The 21,195-nt window shown below is 41.1% G+C and overlaps 1 protein-coding gene across 1 annotated transcript in view; it reads right to left on the reverse strand.

Annotated features, from left to right (window-relative positions):
• ANK3 (ankyrin 3) overlaps positions 1 to 21,195 on the reverse strand; it is a 202,163-nt gene that overhangs the window by 105,329 nt on the left and 75,639 nt on the right. The window contains exons 8-9 of the mRNA XM_085309351.1: positions 10,559 to 10,657; positions 3,960 to 4,058 (exon numbers count right to left, since the gene is read on the reverse strand). Of these exons, the coding sequence (XP_085165477.1) occupies positions 3,960 to 4,058; positions 10,559 to 10,657 (198 nt within the window). The remainder of the gene's footprint in view (positions 1 to 3,959; positions 4,059 to 10,558; positions 10,658 to 21,195) is intronic.

Below are 21,195 nucleotides of genomic sequence, written 5' to 3' on the forward strand. Positions count from 1 at the left end.
AAAAAAAAATGTCAAACCATCATGACACAACCTACTAAGAGCAGTGATGAAGCTCTGTTTTGTCTGGAAATACTTGAGAGATTTATCTTTAGGAACAATACTGGTACCAAGATTTATTTCTTACAATGCTTTTAATAGTTAATCAACAAGATGTCACATATATTACTTTCCTAGGAAAAAAAACATGCTAAATAAATGAGAAATAATTCTTTGAATTGAAAAGGATTAAGCCTATTTCATGATGAAAGATCAAAAAAATTGGCCAGAACGAAAGAGATCTTGTTAGAAGAAATAAATGAGCTCTGCAGATACTCAACACACCTTTTTCAATTTGTATTCTTTTTATTTAGTCTTTCTGATGCTGAAATTAGATTCAAATTCAGTTGCTATTATGGTAACATATAATTATGTATCATCTATAAATGACTGACAGTATACTGAGTTTGCCATGGTGAAGAAACTGAAACTCTTGCTCACAGATGTAGTGCCCTCATGTGACCATGGTTCGCATAGGCAAAGCACCAGTGTAAACACTTAACAGCTGAAATTCCAGGCTTTCTGAAACAGATGATTTCTTTCTTTTACTGTTATGATATGGCTGTAGAAGAAGGGAAGGACAAAMATTCAAAATAACAGTGGAAATATACAGTGAATCCATTTTTAAAGTGGCATAGAAGAAGGATGGTGAAAGTAAGCAGACTAATACTGCCATAATTTGAAAGCAGTTTACAGCCAGTGTTGAAAAGCAGAGATTCTTGGACACAATTATATCTTTTGAGTAAGACTATCTCATAGGCATTTCGTCTGTGATTTATGTTGGCTTGGTTTAGCCTCTCTCCCATTCCTGAAGACTACTACAGCAATTATCTACATGGAAGCTTGATACTGGCAAAACATTTTAAATATTTTTACTGTCTTGTCATGTAGTTTGATTGTAGAATAGGGAAAAGGARGTTAATTTCCCTCAGCCATTAAGCCCTCACAATAATGGTTTATGAACTGATAATGCCAAGAGAAACATTCCTTTTAGGTGCTAGTAAAAAAAYCATGAAAATCATTTCATACACTGTTCTGTTCCATTTTTAGAGGAAATATCCTTCAGATGAAAACTGTCATTTATTTAACAGTAATAGCTAATGAACTACACTGATTAACAGAGCAAAAAATTGAGCAGAAGACACAAGACTCCTTCATAAAATAAATTTGTATAGAGGCTGACGCTGACGGAAAAGAAGGGAAACAGCAGAGCAGTCACACATCAATAGGGGAAAGTCAGAAGGACGCTTGACAAAAATCTGTTGTGGATTAGCAAAATGCAGCAGATAGTTAGGTTTAACACAGGAGAACAAGAGACAAGACTGGATGGTAAAGTTGATCAAGAGAATGGAGTATTGCCTTTTGTTATGATCAAAAACAGGGTTGTTCTTCATTCGGATACAGTAGAACAGACTCCGCGATCTTATGCAAACCATTTGATAATTCAATGCCTTCGTCTTCCCACTTTTAGCATAAAGGTATTAGGTATAACAATGTTCTCCCTTCCCACATCCAAGCTGTGAGATAATCCACTGGAGTCTGCAAAATGGGACTTAGTACTGCATGATGGAGCCACTAAATAAACACTGTTATACTACTGTTTTTTATGAAAATTGCCAGAGAACATTAAAAGGTGAAGAAGCTCAAAAGGAATAAAAGAGGTTAATGATYGCACAATTCCTTAAAGAAAATCAGAAGAGGACCACAGAGATTAGACAGAGTATCAAATGGCTGACTGGGCACAGACAAAACAGTGATCAGTGACGCATAGCTTATTTTGTAGCTGTGATGAAGACTTTGATTATGGGAAGTGTCATTAACTCTTAAAAAGAAAGAAAGAAAAARCCAARCAAGCCTACAAAAAGAGTGATTAAAAACATGGAAATCGATGCACAAGATGTTGTATCTCACACAGAAAATCACTGGCCTGCTCAGGAACACAGTGCAGGTTTCTTTTGCTTCTCAACCTATGATCARTTCATTAGCTCTCTGCCTTTCCTGAGCATAAATTTAAGGTTATTCCAGTAGGAAAAAGGGCCAGCATCATACTAAACAATTTGTAGCAGGAAATAACAAGAGTTTGTTGATGTAGTAAGCTGCAGACTTTGGTTATTCTTCTGAAAGAGTTTTCTATACCATCAGAAAACTTCGTGAAGTTCAAATTCTTTCAAAGATGTGTCCTAWTTTCAGTAAAATATGATTTGATTTGAAGAGAACAGAGCCACATATTTTTTCCAGAGGACAGGACTGCAGTTTAGTGCCAAATGAATGGATTCATTAATGTCATTCAGAGGTACTTCTACCTTGTAGCTTACCTCCAGAAAACAGCAGAATTAACATATCAGAGGGAAACTCAGGAAGCTCTGCACTTTCTCCTCTTCCTTTTCTAATAGATAAGGTAGTTCTCCCTCCTTGAGAGAGGAGTTTGTCTAGTACCATTTTGCTGCAGATGGTTACCACAGTCTCTTCAGGGCAATGTCCAAAGCAGATATTTTGTCCCTGCACTATTTCTGTCTGATTTTAGCTAATGAACTCTGGGGAAGGCTGCTTGACCTCTGTGAATCCCTTCAAAAGATGAATAAATTCAAGATTCACAGGACCTTAATGGCTGTTTAGGAATAATAAAAAGCCTAGGGATAATACCTGACAATACAAAATGTGTGCTGAAAAGCATAGCTCCTTGGGAGAGGCCCTCAGTTATGCTGGTGGAAACCAAAGCAATGAGGTCCACATTTTTTCCCCTTTAAGTAATTAACAGAGGTAGCAGCAAGTGGGGAAGCCGACTGAAAAGCCAACGGCCTGACTCACTGGAGCACCAGCTCTAGGCAACGAGAGGGCCAGTGGTGGGGAACCACAGCCCTGGTGGCTCCTGGGCAGCCCCTCTCCCTCTGCTTGCAGGGTTGCCAGCAAGGGCTGTGGAAATCCCACATGCAGAAGATGGGCGAATCCTGTCTGTCAGATTACCCCTGACAGCACTTGCCAGTGACTCACACAGCTGAGAAACACTGGTGCTAATGCACCCTTCCCCCAATGCTAAATCTTTATTTCCAGTGGGGGGGGGGGGAGAGAGAAGGAGGAGAAAACAGAATATAGAGGCATTAAGATAGAATAGGGCAGGACAACAGAAGGCAAAAAAAGGAATAACGGAAGGAAACAAGAAATATTGCAGGAAATATATATTTTTACAGATTGAGCAGAAAAACGTGGTTGAGGGTATGTTGGGAAAGAACTTCAACAAACTGCATAACCCAACTGTCAACCCTGAATGGGAAAGTCATRGACTGTAATGGTGGTACAAAGTAGACTGCTGCAGAGAGATTTAAATTCAGCAATAACTAGTACATGAGGGATCAACACCAGAAGAGCTCTATCAAGTGTTTGCTTTAACGCCAACCCCTGGGTCAAAAGCAGCATGCCTGCCCTAGTGCAGGTGATTTGAAATTCCCATGAAGAACATTTTGTGATAAGCTGTACGGAGATAGAAAGTAGAGAAACTGGTAATCAGTCTAACTCCCAAGGAAATACAAGCTGCCTCTGCAAAGAGACATTACTCTATTTTTATCTCTTATCTCTACTATGGCTTTAGGGTAATTTTGGTACCAGTTGAAGATACCACATATTATTCCAGGGTAGAAACAGTAATTTTCTAGCTACTGAAATTTGGAGGGACAGTGTTATCACACATGCCTTTCTGGTTGCTTTCTAGTTTGATTTTCTTGTGTATCTCAGTTTAACGTCTCTTACATATGCAGACGTGCACTACATACGACATTCACTTTGGAGCTCTCCCACACAGTTACTTTTAATAGCTACAAAATAGGAAAGTTATTGTCAAATCCTTAGCTATATGAAACTTGCATAATTATATCAAAAAAAAAAAGTACAAGGATTATCCTAGCAGAGAAGAGAACAGTATCAGTCACCTTGGTTTTAGAAAGAATAGGAGCACCACGATCCAGCAGCATTTCTACAACCTGTTCGTGGCCACTTCTTGCTCCACAGTGGAGAGGGGTCAATCCGTCCTGTGGGAAACAAGCATTATAACCAATTAGTTTCGGACACATTAAAACCTTGTGCACTTTTATAAAGGCCAAAAAATGTCCTGACAAACTAAGTTCTGCAGGATGCTGTTCTTATGCTGTTGAGCAGCTGAACCGGTTTACTCAAATGGACAGGGCATGTTTGGCTCTGCAAATAGTCATATCAGATTGGCGCTCATGCAACACGCTGCTTCCAGACCCTTAACTTACACGTGTTACAACGGTAAATGAGGAGACTGTACATCAGGTACTTTTTGCCTGCATTTGAGAAAACGGGGTCTTTCACTTGTCAGTATGCATCCAAGTCAGTGGATATTACTTCTATTTGAGGAAGAAATCTTTCTTACTCAGTCTGACTTTTATTTATTTATTTAAGTTRCATTGATTTTGACAGGTGTGTAGCAGTTGAGAAAATCACGCTAATCCCAGGCAGGAAAAGTATGTGGGATTAACTTCTGTGTCTTGTTTTGTGGCCAGCATTTATGTGACTTCTAGCCATATGACTGGTCTAGAGTATGAGTCCATACTCAACACCTCTGTAAAACAGTTTTGAATTTCTATTATATATCTATTACATTTTGCATGTGTAACTATAGTATTCTTCCCTGTTATTTCCTAATCCATTACCCTGCGCTATAAAATCAACTCAAGACTTATTAAGCATAGAAAGCAGCTGAGGACAGGGAGAGAGTGATCCAAGAATTTTATGCTCCTCCTTTCCCGTCTCCTCCTAATACGCTTATGAAACATAGTAGCCAGAAAGTGATTTAATTTTTCTAACATTCTCTTTTATGTCTTGTGTGGTTCATCTGCACAAGTACTTTTGCCTAAACAAATGCATCTGAYTTTGATGTAGGTGAAAGCAAGATAYTGTTTTAGGTTTAACTTGACCAGGACTCAAGAAACTACTTGCTCACGCAGGATGAATTCAGTCTGGCCCACCATGTTCTTACTGGGATCTCTGTAAGTGATGCTATTGACATTTCTGCTTCCTTCTGTAATTCAGTCCATGAAGTACAGAGAAGGGCATCTTGTTGAAATGATGCTTTACAAAGTAAAGCTGCATTGCTCAAAATGTGTACATAAGGTCAAGGAGAAAAGATACCAAAACCCCTGAATGGTACTTTTATCAGCTGAATTGCAAATGTTTCGCCGTAGCTTCACAAAAAATGTTTAATGAAGATAATACATATTTTCCATATCAGCAGTTTCCATAGACTAGGACATCTCATATAAAGAATTGAGCAGAATGCAAACAACTAACAGTTAAAAAATATCATCCACTCAAGAACATATATAGAAAATAAAATTCAACGAGTCTAGGCAGCCAGACACCTGTAAGAAGAGGCTGAAAAATCACATTCATTAGTTTGTCTGTTCTGTTTATTCCTTATTATATTCTCTAGGCTAGCCAAAAAAAGCTATATAGAAGTTTGAGTAGGAAACATTTGCCAGATTCTTTTGCCCCCTCGACTCGTTCCACAATTGTACCATCAGCAGTGGACACCAACCTCACAGAGAGTGAGAGTTTGTTCATCTTAATGACCTGGGTTAGAGCCTAAAAACTCTCCCTGCTCCCTGAAGTCCCCAGCCCTTGCACCACGCCCCAGCCCTCYCTGGCATCCTGTGTGTTGCTGGCAAAGAAGAAATCAGAAGATGTATCATGTGGCTGGACACAGAGCTACAATCCCATGTAGGTGAGCTCATCTGTAGCTGTTAAGAGGATGTTAGGACTCCCGCCGTAAAGTGCAAGTCCATTTGAAGACAGATCATTTGGCTGCAAAGATCTTTTTTGCATTCTGAAAAGGCATCTGCTTGTTTAATCGCTATATGGCACAAAAAGCAAGGAAATGAATGTGCAGAGTCAAACTCTAAAGCACCCCGATCAGAGAAAGATGTACAGTTTTGTTAAAAAAAGATTTTGAGATTAAAAGAGGCTGCTCTGCACTCAGTAAGACTCTCGATTTTTTTCAGAAGATTTTCTAGTTGTTTATTCACTGTGCATTTACAATATACTATGTGAAGCATAAAAAATATTGTGTGTATTAAGAAGCAAACTTGCCCTAATATGATAGCCTGCAATGGCTCAGAAAAACCATTACAAACAATTATGACAATAATCTGCAGATTAAGGACACTCTAAGTATGTGCTGACATGATAAATCATATCATCTGTATTATCTATCCCTCCAGAGAGCCTGGGAGCAGCTCCCGCAAAGCCGGGAGGACAAAGGGAGGAATTCTGCTTAGACACAGGCTTTCCATACGCATGTCACACACCATCTCTGGGGCTGCTGCTCTTTCTTTAGTTTTTGTTTCAAACAAACAAATGCACATCCCCCCAAAATGCCAAGCACGAAAGCAGTGTTTCTGGTCCCGCGGTGACTTGGAAGCGGAGTGACTCTCTGATGTTGTCGTGCAGGGGCCACAGCTGGCTGCGCTTGCTGGCGCACCACTGGGGGCCCCACTGCCTTTCCCCGAGCCCGCACGGGGCTGTAAGGGAGCCTGAGCAGCGCGGTTAGCAGGGCTGACATCCCCACGCTGCCCCTGCCYCCTGAACAGCCACCTGCGATTTGCCCTGCGCAGCAGGGCCCCGGGGCGGCCGCACCAGCCACCCCGGCAGCCACAGTGCTGCAGCTCTCACGCACCAGCGAGCCTCTGCAGCATCCCAGCCCCTAAGGGATGAAATCAAGCCTGAGCCGGGGAGACTGAGCCACCCCAGACATCCTCTATCCACTAAAAAATTGACTGTGATGCAAATATTAAGCAAAAGCTTGGCAGACTGTGAGCCAAGCCCCAGCGCCAGCCCTGGGGCTCCGCAGGCGCGCGCCGGCCTCTCCGGAGCTGGAGGGCAAAGGAGGCCTCCGCGCGGGGCAAGGCTGGCATGCTCGCGGGTCTCGCGTCCCCGTGGCTGCTCGGGGAGTCTCTGTGCGCGCGCTTCAGCCCAGCACGGCTCCGCGTCTTCTGGTCCCTCCAGGCTCCGCGTCTCCTGAACACTTCACTGGTGCTATTGCAAGCTGCCTCTTCGGAGCAGGAGGGGAACAAATAAGGTCTGTTCTTCCAGCATGCGCAAAAGGCTCTTACAGAGCCAGTTCAACATTATKCCCGTCTTTACTTTTTATCTTAATACATGTGGGTTCTCTGGGGAAGCCTGTGTGGGATCTGATGCATCTTAAAAGAGCATATCCCACATGTTTTCATGCAGATATGAGTGCTAGCCTTTTATTTAATTGCAAAATCAGTAGAACGAAGATTATAAATACTTATTGTTAATCCAGGGTAAAATGTGCTTGCTGCCTGCTTCAGACACAAATTCACTTTGCCATATACAGTATTAGACAGCCAGAGCAAATCAAGCTAATTTAATCAACCTCTCTAATTACGCTTTATTTGTTAAAATCTTTTCTGGAAGATAGAAAAAAGATGGCAGGGCAACACTGAATAAACATTTTACATAAGACCTTAATAGGTCTTTGCTTAAAATGTTACTTAAAAGTGTAAATGATAAAAGTTGCCCTGGATGGACAAAAATAACACATAGGTAGGATTTTGTGTGGTCAGTTACTGAAGAGTATACCTAAGAATTCAGTACAAAGATGTCAGCTGCTCTATATCACACAGAGAAAGGGTCAGTCAGAAGACAAGCAGCTAGTTAAAATAAACAATGCAACATAAGCAAGAATTAAAATGAAAAATATTAAGATGGTTGAACCTCAGAATAATTGTAAGAACATTTTTGAAATAACCTCAAACGCTTACATGTCATCTGAGACCCCACCAGCCTGTAGATGAGGAATAATGCTTACGGTTCTCATCAAATCCTACCCCTAATGAGCACACAGAAATCTGGAGTCTGTGTCTGCTACAACAGTTTAACTGGATGAAGGTTTAGCCCTTCAGTTAACCTTTTGTACAGTACTTTAACACTGCAGTTTCGAGCACCATTTGCCAGCAGCAAATGCAAATGTTCATGGAAATAACTAAGGAAAAGAAATCATTATCCCAACTAATTTAATGCTCAGGAAAGGTTTCATTTAAATTTATCTATCAAATGAGTAAATCTGTGAAAAAGGAAAGCAGATATGACAAGCAGTACACTTCTAGTACTACATATAGAGAATGGATTGCATGCACTGATCACAAAATGACAGCTGAATAGCTAAATCTGCCCCATCTAAAAATCAGAGTGGCAAATCCTGGCCCTGCTGATGTCAGTGTTTAGTGAATAGCACAAAGCAGTACCCTCTGCATGCTCATTTAAAGGTGAAGCCCCAAATGGTAAGGGAGGAAAAGACTTTGGAATTTCTGTCTCTGAACAAGAAAAACAAGTGATTTTCAAGTACTTTGCCCTTTTATATGGGTAAAGAAACTTTGCCATTCACCTTTAAAGAGGAAACTCGTGCTCCCTAACCAACATTTGTGTGAAATAATATCACAGTGTCCAGGACAAAGATTATTAATCAAAGCAAACAAGTCTTCTGAATTCTGCTCTTCCCTCAACATTTCAAGAGAGAGCCCACTTACATTTACAAATCTGCTGTAAGGAGCCTCATTAACTTCACATGCAAATCCCATCATTACAGATCCACCTTAGCAAGGCAGTCTGTTTTCTTCAAAGTGCGTGCGAAGCGTTGTGTGCATCCAGCACGCACACCTGCCCTCACAGAGTGCCGCGTGGCTGGGCTTGTACATGACCTGGCACACGTAGCAGGAAATACAGCCTCGGCTGTTCTCTGCCTTTCRATGCAAGCACGAGTGGTCATGCTGTTGCAAAAGAATATGGCTGATACTTTTGCTGGTATTTTCATAGGGCCACTCTATGTCTGGGAGATTAAAAAAGTGCAACGCTTAAGAAAAAAATGAAATGACAGCAAAGTTGACATATCTGAATTGTTTTGTCTTGGAAAACATCATCACATTAGGTAGAATAACAGAGAGCTTCAGTAAGCTTCATGTATTATAACTGTTCACAATAATTAATCTTTGCTATTTAGTATAAGAACTAGGCAGACGATCCTGAAACAGCGTTGTTTTTTCCTCTAACAACATATTACTCTCATCCTTCTGTTGCTTCTCCTATTGATTTGAAATCCTTCCTCGTCTGCTCCAGTGACGCCCGCCCCTCGTCTGCCTCATGCAGCTTAACCATCGCATTCAGAGAGCACAGGCCTTCCTCTGCAGAGCACACGCTGCACAGACCGTGGGCTGCCAAACCCTTGCCAGGATGAGTCAGTGCCTCCAGCAGCAAAACATCCACTTAGTCACTAACTGATAGAAAACGATGCCTCTGGTAATGCCAGAAGTGCAGCAGTGAGGGACACAGGAATGGCACCAGCAGGAGAAGTTAAGCAAAAAAATGCCAAGTTATGATGTACAGGAAGCAAGGGTGTTTGGGGAAACAGGCAGTCTCTGGGGTGAGCCAGAAAAGAAATAAAAGCTTCCTGAACTACACTCATCCACTGCCTTTTGCCTCAGGGAGCTCTGCCAGACTCAGGAACCGTGAGGTCTTCTGTCCTCTTCCTGAATCCTACTTCTGTCCCAGCCAGTATTTTTAGTTGCCTACTTTAGTTACCCTAACATCTGACTCCAAGATCTGTGATATAGCAAATGAAACAGATAACGATTATAGGACAAGCACAACCTGGACTCTAACTATTTGAAGTAGTGATCCCCAGTATTTCGGCTGCAGTGGGTCATGTAAATACTTGTAGAAAGGAAGCAGAGAGCCATTTGGCATGCCCCTTCCTCTCTGCCCTGGCCAAATGCACATCTGTGGTGTCACCAAAACATGGCCCTCCCCACTGCATGGCGGGCCCACATCCATGACGTGACAGGACGTGCACACTTCCCCACTCAGCCTGGCAATCCCAGCACAGCACGTAGGAGGGCTGGTATTTTAGTCCAGAAAGGAGAAATCACAGAATTACAGAACAGTTGAGGTTGGAAGGGACCTCTGGAGATGATCCAGAGCAAGAGGAAGCAACAGCGAAAGACAGTCATCAGCTTTAGATGAAGAAGCCAGTATTATCAACAAGATAAATTTAAAGATGTGCTTATTAAAATCCATCTTCCAAAAAAAAATTGTGTGTGTGCGTGTGCACGCACACACGTGTACACGCTGGGGTTKAAGGTTATTCTTTTAACATTCAGATTCTGAAAGATCTGAATTGAATTCCTGGCTTTTAATTTTCCACCATAGTAATTTCCTATCCCAAGTAGCTTGATGTAGCTTCTAATTAAATGCTATACAGAAAACAAGTAAAATTCTTGGTTCTGAGCCTTGTCCCATATGCCATTTCATGGATGGTTTTATAAGAGGTAAATTATTAGCATTCTGCTGCAGTCATTTATATATATACATATATATAAGTACAGTTATGATAGATCCCCTGGAACATGAATGGTTTCAGCTGTACATCAGTTAACAGATCAGAAGCAATAATTCCCACAAAGACACTAATAGCATTCCCCCTTAGGCTTACCCTTGTTTTGGCATCAATTTTAGCTCCTCGATCAAGCAGGAGTTTGACCATATTTGCATTTCCCCTCTTCGATGCAACATGTAATGGTGTGATATCATTCTGTAGAAGAAAAAAAATCCATGAAAGTAAATATTCGTATACATTTCTCCTATGAACTCCATGATCAACTTGCTCACAAAAAGGATCATGCCCAGTTTGCAAAAAAAATAACAGTTTTGTTTCCCTAAGAGTACAAAAGCAGAGGGAAGCTACGTTTATCTACATGCCTAAATTACTGGCCTAACACTCTGTCATTTACATTAAGACAACAAACCTTCAAGCTGTGGTTGGAGTTATAAAACAAGACATCACGACCGCTTCAGTTCTCAGCTTTTGTATAAGAGTTACATTTCTGGAATTTTATTGACTAAACCCTGGCAATTTCCTTCAGATAGAGTTGTTTCTGAAGGTATAACAACAAGGATTCCTATCTCACAACTTCATTAGCTATGTAGGTGGTCATAAAAAGTAAGTAAAACCACTACATCCGTAGCCTTGCTTCAAAAGCAACAGGGTGCCAGGGCTATTTATTTCTGAACATTATCAGTAAACCCTGAAAACCCCTTGAGCACCTTGGTTTCATAGTTACATCACTGTAATTTTCTTTACCCAATTTACTCCTCTTATCAACATTATAGTACTTCACCTTCAAGTGAGACTGTAAATATTTATATATATTTCCCTAAATCATGCTTAGCAGGACAGTAGCATGCAACTGCGCTGCATATTGAGGACAGTTATGTAACCATTGCGCACGCACAAAAACACTTTTTAACAAGATGTGGCTAGGATGTTTCTTCATGCTCCAGTGAATCCTTTATCTTGTGGTGTATGAAGGCCACATCCTGTATATATTTGATCATATGGAGCCAAGTAAAACTAAAAGGACTTATATAGAGCACGCAGTTACAGTATGAAGATAAATACAGTTTTAAAGAACATGTTCTGTGTATTCAGGGACAGTGCAAACAGCTGGCTGTAGCAAACTACCTTCCCCATGACTGAGCAGAAAGTGGTGAATTTTAGTGAGCATCTGTCCCATGGCTGACTGAACCAGAGAGGCCCTGAAGAGCTAGAGTATGGCAGAATTTTCTTACCTAGCCAACAGACCATTTAATAGCACTTCCTCAAAACTGCAGGTGACTAGAATGATAAAAAAAAATAGTACCAAAAAAAAAAGAAAAAGAAAAATCCCTGCTCAGACATGACAAGCTGACTCATAGTTTAATAATAAGTTGACTACCTAATCCAGTATGCTACTTTTCATTTACACACAATTTCACTACAAAGCTAACCCACAGCTACTAGAAAGCACTAATTAAGATCATCACATAGCTAAAAAAAATTTAGCAAAGAGAAACAATAGAATTCTTTTTCCAATATTAATAATCATTAGGGCATTGAAATCATTACAATTCCTGGGTAGTTCCTCCTTTCTCTAGAAACTAATGTTTTAAATATCTTTTTGTTTTATTTTAATGAAAGCTATACTCTGCCCGATCCTGCCAGGGATGTAGAACTGTGCAGTCACTTAACGTTCAATTTGTAAGTTGGTTTTCAAAAAAGAATTGATTTTATTTGACTGAGAGTTGACACTGGATATAATACAGTGTCAATATATTGCTGCATTAGCCACAAAGACAATAGAAGAAAGAGGAGAAAAGCAATTATGAAGATACAGTTTCTCTTCCCTGGAGAAGAGATGTTAGTGAGGCAGAGGGAGAAAAAGAGATGAATTCTACTTTCCTGATAAAACCAGTAAAAGTAAGGGGTAGTCCGGGCAATCCAGAATTAAGAACCATCCTGTTCTACTTGCTGACATTGATGGACTGTCAGATTAACTCAGTCTAATGCACCTTCCCGCCCTTCACCCAGGACAAGTGTTAATATAGTAAAATAATTTAACTAGTATTATGCACAGACTGAAAAAAGAAATGCCTCTTCTAAGCAGGAATAAAGTGGAGGAGGAAGAGACAGGGTTACAAAAGGTAAAACTAATACATATTAGGAGTCTGATTCTCATTCACCTTGACAGCAAACTATATCAATTTAGTGTAGTATGGGAGAATTTAATCACATCAGAACACACTTTGGATTAACCCTGCACCAGTCTGATTTTTCAAAACTCTTGTTGCCTTAAATGAAGTAGAGTTGATTCTGAAATGCACRTATGAGCCCTGGAAGATACACATCTCAACTCCAAAAGAGACGACTTCCACTGAGAAGTTAAGGTTTAGGTCATGCTGCTTGCTTGCAACAGGAAAAAAACCCTCAGTTTCATGGTCAAAAAGGAGTCTTTCTCAGACAACCTTTGCATTTCTGGGTATTACTGAAAGCAAACGAAGCTTTTTCTCATGCAGGCATCTCTCATGACTCCCTAAGCACCCATCCGGGAGCTCACAATGCCGTTCTCACAGGGAAAYTCTCCAGTATCTAAGGACTGAGCTCACTTCTGCAAGCTGGAGACAAGCTAGCGACCTGTCTCATCTCCATTTGATCACTTGCCTTTATGAAAAGCACACAAACTTAATGTCTTTGGGATCTTGAAACCCTGAGTTACAGTTGGCTGAAAAAAGACATCAAGTTCATATCAAGAAGAGATGGATGCATAAAGGATGTGATCACTTAAGGCATAGTTTGCTAGGAAAACAAACTAAGCAGAGGACATCACATAGCTACTCTGAAATAATGAACTGAACAAAAGGAAACAAGGAAATGAAATCCTACATGCAGCGAAGTTCTGCCAGACTTCATCTGTCCTTACAGACGAAGAAAGTCAGTTTGTCCTTCCTAGGAAAAGGACACCACAGAAGCAGTATGTAACCATTCTCGAGGAAGGAGGATACAGTTTTAGTCATCCTCTACTGACCTATTCAGAAAGTTCATAAAAAGAGTTAAAGAAGAAAAAGCATGTTTAGCCTTATTCAGTCCTAATACAGCTCAGGGAAATACTGCAGAGAAACAAAGGGGAAAAAAGAGAGGGAACAGGTCTCCATTCAGAATCTAATTTTCGCATTTAGCGATCTGAGCTTTTAACGATAGTGGACAATATGAAGCAATGACTCTGCTGGCTGCAAGTCCTGACCCCAGCCCAGATGGCAGAAGTGTTATTTGAATGCTTGAATAACTGCCTGCTGAAGTTTAGGGCAAGCAGCTTGTCTTCAGCTAATATTGCACTGGGCCAAGGCTTAATGAATTATACCTAGTGTGTCACATGTATTGCCCCTCACCATCAATCAGCATGCAATTGTGACAATTAACATAAACTGAGAATAAACCTCAGACAACATTGTCATTAAGGTTTCTGATGACAAAACACAGAGCAAGCAACTGAAACCCAAGTCGTTTGTACTTGTCAGAAGAAACTAGAGATAAAAATAAAGCTTCATAATATGTGCAGCTTGGGTATGAGTTATTAACACTAAAACTCTAGTAGAGGCAAACACTGTAGTCACCAAATGTAAGGTTCTGCTTTCTTCAGTAAATCAAAAGCGTCTGCTGTCTCTTCAAACTATTTTTTATCTGTTTGATCTTCTATATAGTTCTCCCTTTGTTCTTAAGATAGAATAGTAAATCAGGAAACATTTGAAGATGTTTTCCTGAAGTAAAAAATCTGAAGTGACTTCAAAAAATTGCCCTAAAAAAAGTGGTTCAGATCTAGACTATCTACTGGAGTGATCCTTGCCCCCTCTCTCTTTAAATATCAAATGCTAGATAACGCATCTCTAATGTCTAGCAGACCCCTCAACACAGAGATCACTTTTCATCCAGCCTAAGGGTTAAAATATTCTGCTTAGAATATGAAATATAACTTGTGAGAATAACAACTTAAAACTATACCGTAAATGTTTGTAGGATTATGAACTAACACAGGTCCGTCTTTCTTCCCTGGGGTACATGACTTAAGTAATCTGAAACCGTATGTAGCCCACAGTGTGACGGATTAGATACTAGCAGTTTTTCCGTACTTCACAATATTGTGGGCCGCTGTTTTCCCCTGATGCCTGTGCACTGCCGTGGCCTGGACCCTCTCAGGCAGGAACTGTGCCTTTCTTTGGGGCCTCACAACAGCCAGAATTAGGGTGGGGGAGCAGAGGTCTGCTTTGCTGCACGGGGGCTTCTGCTTATGCCTGCTCAGAGGAGACACAAAGCCCTTTTAGCCGCYTCTCTGTATCTACAGCATCACAAGCAACTTCAGAAACTCCGAGTTACCCTGTGCCGAGCAATAAGCCACCTACATTTCCTATCTGAAATGAGATCAGCTCCCCTCTGGCACGTGACGCGATCCATCACAGTTCACCACAGCAGCAGTAAGTTATTTCTTACTGTTACAAATTAGTAACTCACACAGCTTGGAAGTCAGAAGAAAAGAGAGAACAACTTCCCTCTTCCTGAGGATGCACAGGAGAGGAGAAAATCCCACCAGGGCACACGGGGGCCTTGCAGGGCTGCCAAGAATCGCGACTGCCTTGCGACACCCGCCAGCACCTCAGCCGCAGGGGCCGCTTCTGAGCGGCCTGGCGGGTGCGGCACCACGCACAGCTCAGGCGGCTGCTCTGGCTCGGGGCCTCCTCTGCCGTGGGCGACTCCTGCTCCTCTTGCCGCCCTGCCAGGGCTGATGGCCGAGAGCGCGTGGGCTCAGGTCGCCTGAAGAAATTTCTGCAGCCTTGTACCATGACTGTCACCACAGACACACCACGTAGGGACTGCGAAGACCCACTGTCAGACTGACAGGGACTTGATATTTCTACCATGAGCAATCAGAGTTTACTACCACTTTTGAACCCTTCATCCAGACCCTCAGTGAAGCATAGCTTTAATTGCAGAAATTTCATTTCTTTACCTTCAGTTTAAAAAACACAGTTTGTTACTGACATGTTCAGATGAATTTGGAATTTATTAAGATTGTTCTTCTATCTCTTTTAAGAGCAGGCTCTAGGAAGAGCTTAATAYTAACAAAGATGTGTGAATAAAGCAGAAGCTGAAAATAGCAAGACTGCTAAACCAGAAAGTTCCTGTACAGTTTGCAAAATCTGTCATTACTTTTTCCTGTTGAAAAAGAGCACAGCGTTGTTGGCTGYAGTCTACTGAAACTGCCATCAACAACACTACATGGGTATAGTTACCAGCCTCTGGAGGTAGSTAAAGATTGTGCTATGCATGTGAAGACTTGTATGCACCTGTGCAGCTACATCAATATGCTGCATATGAAAACACTCATWATTCTCTCCTCATGTATTTTTCTGTAACTCAAAAATGAATATACAACAGTAGAACCCCTGAAAAGAAATCTCATATTCTAACAGCAGTTACAAGGATCAGAGAGACTTGTATGCAACTTTTTGAAATAAAGTTATAGGTACAAACACAAAGACAGTTTTAAGGAAACTTTACGACAGTGTAAATTTTTTCAGCTCTTTTTCCCCCTAGTTACTATTAATAAGCCTTATTTTACACTAATTTAATTCTTATATATTTACATTTCTTCAGGCTAGAGATGTATAAAATGAATGCTAGAAGAAAAGGAGTAAAGCAAGGTACTGTTATGGCAAACTACCACAAGGGAAATAAAAAGATGTTCTTCTGCAACGTTACTGTCACTTACATATTGCCTGTTCTTTCTGACAGGCTAATGGTGTTCTGYTCCTTAGCCTCAGAGTTATCATTAATGCATGTTGTCCTTATACCACCCTCTCAAAATGTATCAAATCCTTTCTCAACCTTCCGCAGTAAGCAAACTTTGTGCCTGTAAGGTCCATGCCCAGCAGCACAGAGATTTCCTCCAGAACCAGGAAGGCTCTGTATCTGGAAGGCTGCTGTTTATAAGGTTGGCTACAGTGGTACAGCACTGTCACTGTCTTCCAATTGCTTGGGCAAGAAAGATATGGGCAGAGGTCTTTTCCATGCAGAGGATCCCTTGCTACCTGAATCCCCCTGATTTCCTCAAGTATGGAGTAGATGTGAGGGTCACTGAGGTCTCTTTCAGCCATTGCTCTGAAGCTGAAGAGAATGATTTCCTTCTTCCTGTTTAACTGATAYGTTCCTCAGAGACAGATGGAGCTTTAGTTGTTTTTTTTTCCTACTTGGGCTAGGTAGATCTTTCCACTGGAAGACAATCTTGGGCAGAAGACAGATATCTAAGGATTCCATGAACCACCAAAAGATATATTTTTCCTTATTATAATTCTCAGAAAACACAGTTTATTCAGAGCACCTTCCTCACCTCCCCAGTCTGCATAGCAGCCTTGGAGAACCACTCATTTGTGCTTTATTSTTGCTGACTCAGCATGCAGCGGTCTGGATACACATGTCCATCACAGCTGGCTGGGAACTGCAGGGGCTAAAACTGCCTGCCCTTCTTTGGCACAGCACCAGGGATGCTCAAGCAAGGCCTGAACAGGGAAAGGGACACACGCTGCAGGGGTCTATAGATTTGTAGCTAAAGAGTTTTTCTTCCATGCAATACTGTAGATATAATCAGAACTGCTAAAGAAACTGGYTTCTTTCTCATTCCTACCAGTGGCTGTGTTACTTGCTTTTAGCATGTAGCTGACTACACCTTTGCAAATCCTACATGTCAAAATGCAATCTGGCCTGGAATAAATTTGAAGAGGGCAGCAAAGAGAGGAAAAGAAATCTCACTGTGATCTGTCCTTTTCCTCTAGCATCTCACCTGCCCTCAAACTGAAAATAGTCTGATTCTCGGAAAAGAAGGGCAAACATATGGCATGAAGCCCATGTAACTGTGTCCAGCTGGGACTGGAGCACAGCATTTTCCTCATGCACTTGGCCACTGTACACAACAGCAGCAGCAACAACAGGTCTTCTGAAGCAAATGCCCAAAACAGGGCAGCCCTTTCGAAGGGTTTCACTTCTCTGTACTGATCACTAGGATTTGTAGTTCCAGAAGACAGAACATAAATAACTGCCAGGTATTTATAAATGCTGGGTAACACCCCCTGTAATTCAAAGACACATATGGCTTCTTCCAGTTATGCACTAGGGTATATCAACATCTCTCCAATGTGAGGTGCCATTGCCAGCTAACAGAATGGTACCTAAAATTGTTTACAATCATTAGAAACACAGGTAGTGACTGTACTCAATGTTAATCTGGCTAAGAAAGAAAGGACTGCAGTCTTGGTTATGCTTTGTTGTCTTCCCCCATTTCTTAAGCCTGTACTTGATTATCTTCCAGGTAAAGCAACAGAGGGGAACATAGTGATGTGACGAAGTGACCCTCTGAGCTTTGAAGAGTTCCAGTGAAGCACAGCCACACACATGAAAACTCCTTACAGAAAGATGATGAATTTACATACAACAACTGTTATCTGTGAGACAACGTGTACCTTGCCAATAATTGTAAGAGGTTTATAGCTAAGTTTCTGTCTGAGATGTCATGCAATTTGGAATGAATATTTTTCCTTCATTTCAAAATGGCAAAGATCCAGCTCAACATGGAGATCTTGTTTCATTTGGACTGAGATTATGAAGGTCTCTGAACCTCAGAGCCACCTACTCAGAGACAGGGGGACAACAACAGGGCAACACAAGACTGATTTACTGAAAAGATCAGTCTGCCCTGCAAGGAATTTTCCATGTTGTGCCATCTTCCTTGCACTCGCAACAGGGCCAGAAGAGAAAGCACAGACACAAGAGAGCTGATGGACTTCAGTGGAAGAGCTAAAACTAAATCCATTGCGTGACTGGAAGCATCCAAAACAAAAGCAGGTACAGTTCCAACTCTTCTCAGCCTCTATGTTCAACGGGTCCACAGGCCTGCAGGCTTTGTTGCACCAGTAAGAGTTCCTGGATCTATGCCTACTTCTCCTAAGTGCAGTGAAATAAGGAAACAAGGGAGTATATCACAGCTGAGAGGCAGGCAGGTGTACACCGGCTGGGGTGAAGAGAGCAGCTGCTACCTCATATCACTGGGGACATCATTTACTTACAGTACAGCACCACTGTTTGCCTCCTATCCACACACTGGGAGCCATCATCAAGCTCACATCCTCCAGAGTCTTCATTGCTGGAACCTCTTTCTTCTCTCAGGCCTCTCAGAAGTCTACTGAAAACCTAGCAGCTAAAAAGATCTCCTTTGCCTCTGGTCTCCTCTCTTAAATCTTTTCACTGGCTCCTCTCCTACACCACACACACCTGTGCCCTTGCCTTGATGGCTCAGAGCTCTGTCTTCATCCTACACGTCCCTCATGTTACCTGCATCCCTCCCCACCTTTACTGCACAGATGGTGGAATCTGGCTATTCATCCTTCCCTCCCTCCCCACCTTCCCATTGCCCCCTCTACCCACGTCCTCTGCTGCCCTAGTCCTCTGCTTTTATTCAAATACCTCCCCAGAATTGATACTTGCCTAAACATTTTAAGATACTGAGAGGTAGACAAGTAGTAGTGGTTCATGTCTATTTAACAAGAACAAAGGAGGTGGTTTTCAAACGCACAAGTGACACTCTCATCCTACAACTTGCTCTTTGTACCTCTGAAAACTGCAATACATACACACAGTATGATTTTATGTGGGCTACATTACTTCCATTTCTTTGCTCTGTTGCTTGTCCTCCTAGACTGTCAACGCCTCAGGAAAGGGCTCTTCCTTTAGATGAGACACACAGCATAGCACAGATATTGCTTACATAAATTAAACAGAACAAGAGGTAATGAGGTGGCAGTGGKCAAGCAATACCTGTGGGCCATTCTTTAGTACCTGCTTTAGTACCTCTACCTGTTCTGCAGTCTGGGTAATGAAACAAGGATTCTGCTACCTAGTGCTGACAACTGTAAGTTATACTCAACGTACATTGGTGCTCCATTTGTCTACAAATTCTCTGCTCTACCAGAATCTCATCTTTCTGTAAAGTACTTTCATTACCAGCAGTCTGATAAGCATTAAAGAGCAAAATTCAACTCCATACTGTTGTTGTTTATGCTACAACTCCTTCTGTCACAGCTACTTTATCTAGATTTGCAACCACCATACAGTAGAGATGTGTTCTGTGGATGCCCCTACCCAGCTATGTTAAGCACAAATAAGCAGTTCAGTGAGTGCTCTGAGTCACAGAATCAGCCCACTGCTTTGTCGGGCTGATGTCACTGCATCTGCACTTCTCTGCTTATCTGAGAGGTCTGCCTTTCTCTGACGATGACAACTAATGGAGGGAGAACCTGGAATTTCCAAACCTTGAAGGGGAAGAGCAGGTAGCCTTATTACTTTGGATTTGCTCTCCATCAGTGCCCCTAATATAAAATAGGGCTGTTGAAGCCCAAGTTTTATTATTTTAATAAATCAGGCATAGGCTGATGATGTTTAGTAGCACTGCTACTAAATGCTATTAATTGCTAACGTAGTAGCATTGCTAATTCCTCTTCTTGTTTCTGAGTGGGAGAGTTGACTTAAGACTCCATCATCTTCCTTGCTCCTGTAATTAGTGGCTATGAAATACTGAACATCAAAACTTAGGATCCTGAGTTTGAAATGTCTTAATGCTCTAATTTGGTCAATTTAAGGCCCTGGGAATAAGAGGCCAACATTATCAGTGAAAGTCAAGTGCACTTACTTAGAGGCTTCCAAGAAACCTTTAACTGTCAAATTTAATCTTAGCCTGTGAACTTCATGTGGATCTAATCCTGGATCTCTCTCTAGATAATAATTTAAAATACCTTTACTGATAAATGCTCCTATGATGTGGAAAACATTGTCTGTAGGCAATGTATGAGAGTTGATCCTTGCCTTTGATATTCAACTATCAACTTGATCTGCTGGTATTCTTGTCAGCATCAGTAGGTACTGGATCATGCCTTATAACACTGTCTCTTAGCTTTGAGGATTTACTTTCATTAATAAAACACCGAATGATGCTGCGTTAAATGAATAGTGGCTAGCACCAATCCCTTCCATCTGTAACCTTCCTTAAAATGCAAGGAAAAGATTCTGTTTCAAAACACTGATGGTGCTCTGCACAACATCTCTATTCCTGGTCTCCTATACCCTTCAACAACACACGTTACTAAACACAGACAATCTCTAAGAAAGAAGTGTAAAAAATTGATGTGCTTTAGTGGGAGGAGGGGAAAAGTTTTTTTTTGTAACTGTGAAAAGTTCCATAAGTTAAAAAAAAAAAAAAAAAAGCAGCTTTACAGCTAAACAAACAAAAATTATTTTTTGCAGTGCTTATCAAACACTTTGCTGCTTGAAAATGTATATTCCTTAACTATAGAGGCATTACAGTTTTTAGATATATATTGCTTAAAGTAAAATGATATCCTACAGTTTGCATTTTGTAGTGGCAAATTTGCTAAGTAGTAGTATAGTACTTTTGCTTTTGTACAAGTAATACAACAAATGATCAAAACCTCTGAAAAGCAGCTGCTGAATTGCCTAGTTTAGTCCTCTCTAATCACAGACACCATACTACATAATTCCCCTCGTAAATATCATCTTGAGCACACATTTCTTGCATTTTCTACCTTAATTGAAAGGCTACTTGAGAACCACACTATTTTAATATTTAACACATCTTTTAATTTCTAGTTAATATTTATTCATGGCTAGTTTATACCTATTTATTCTTAGGTCAACTTTTT

The sequence above is a fragment of the Rhea americana genome, unplaced genomic scaffold, assembly GCF_003343005.1.
Source record: "Rhea americana isolate MKP2758 unplaced genomic scaffold, rheAme1 scaffold_296, whole genome shotgun sequence".
In the NCBI taxonomy this organism is placed as follows: domain Eukaryota; kingdom Metazoa; phylum Chordata; class Aves; order Rheiformes; family Rheidae; genus Rhea; species Rhea americana.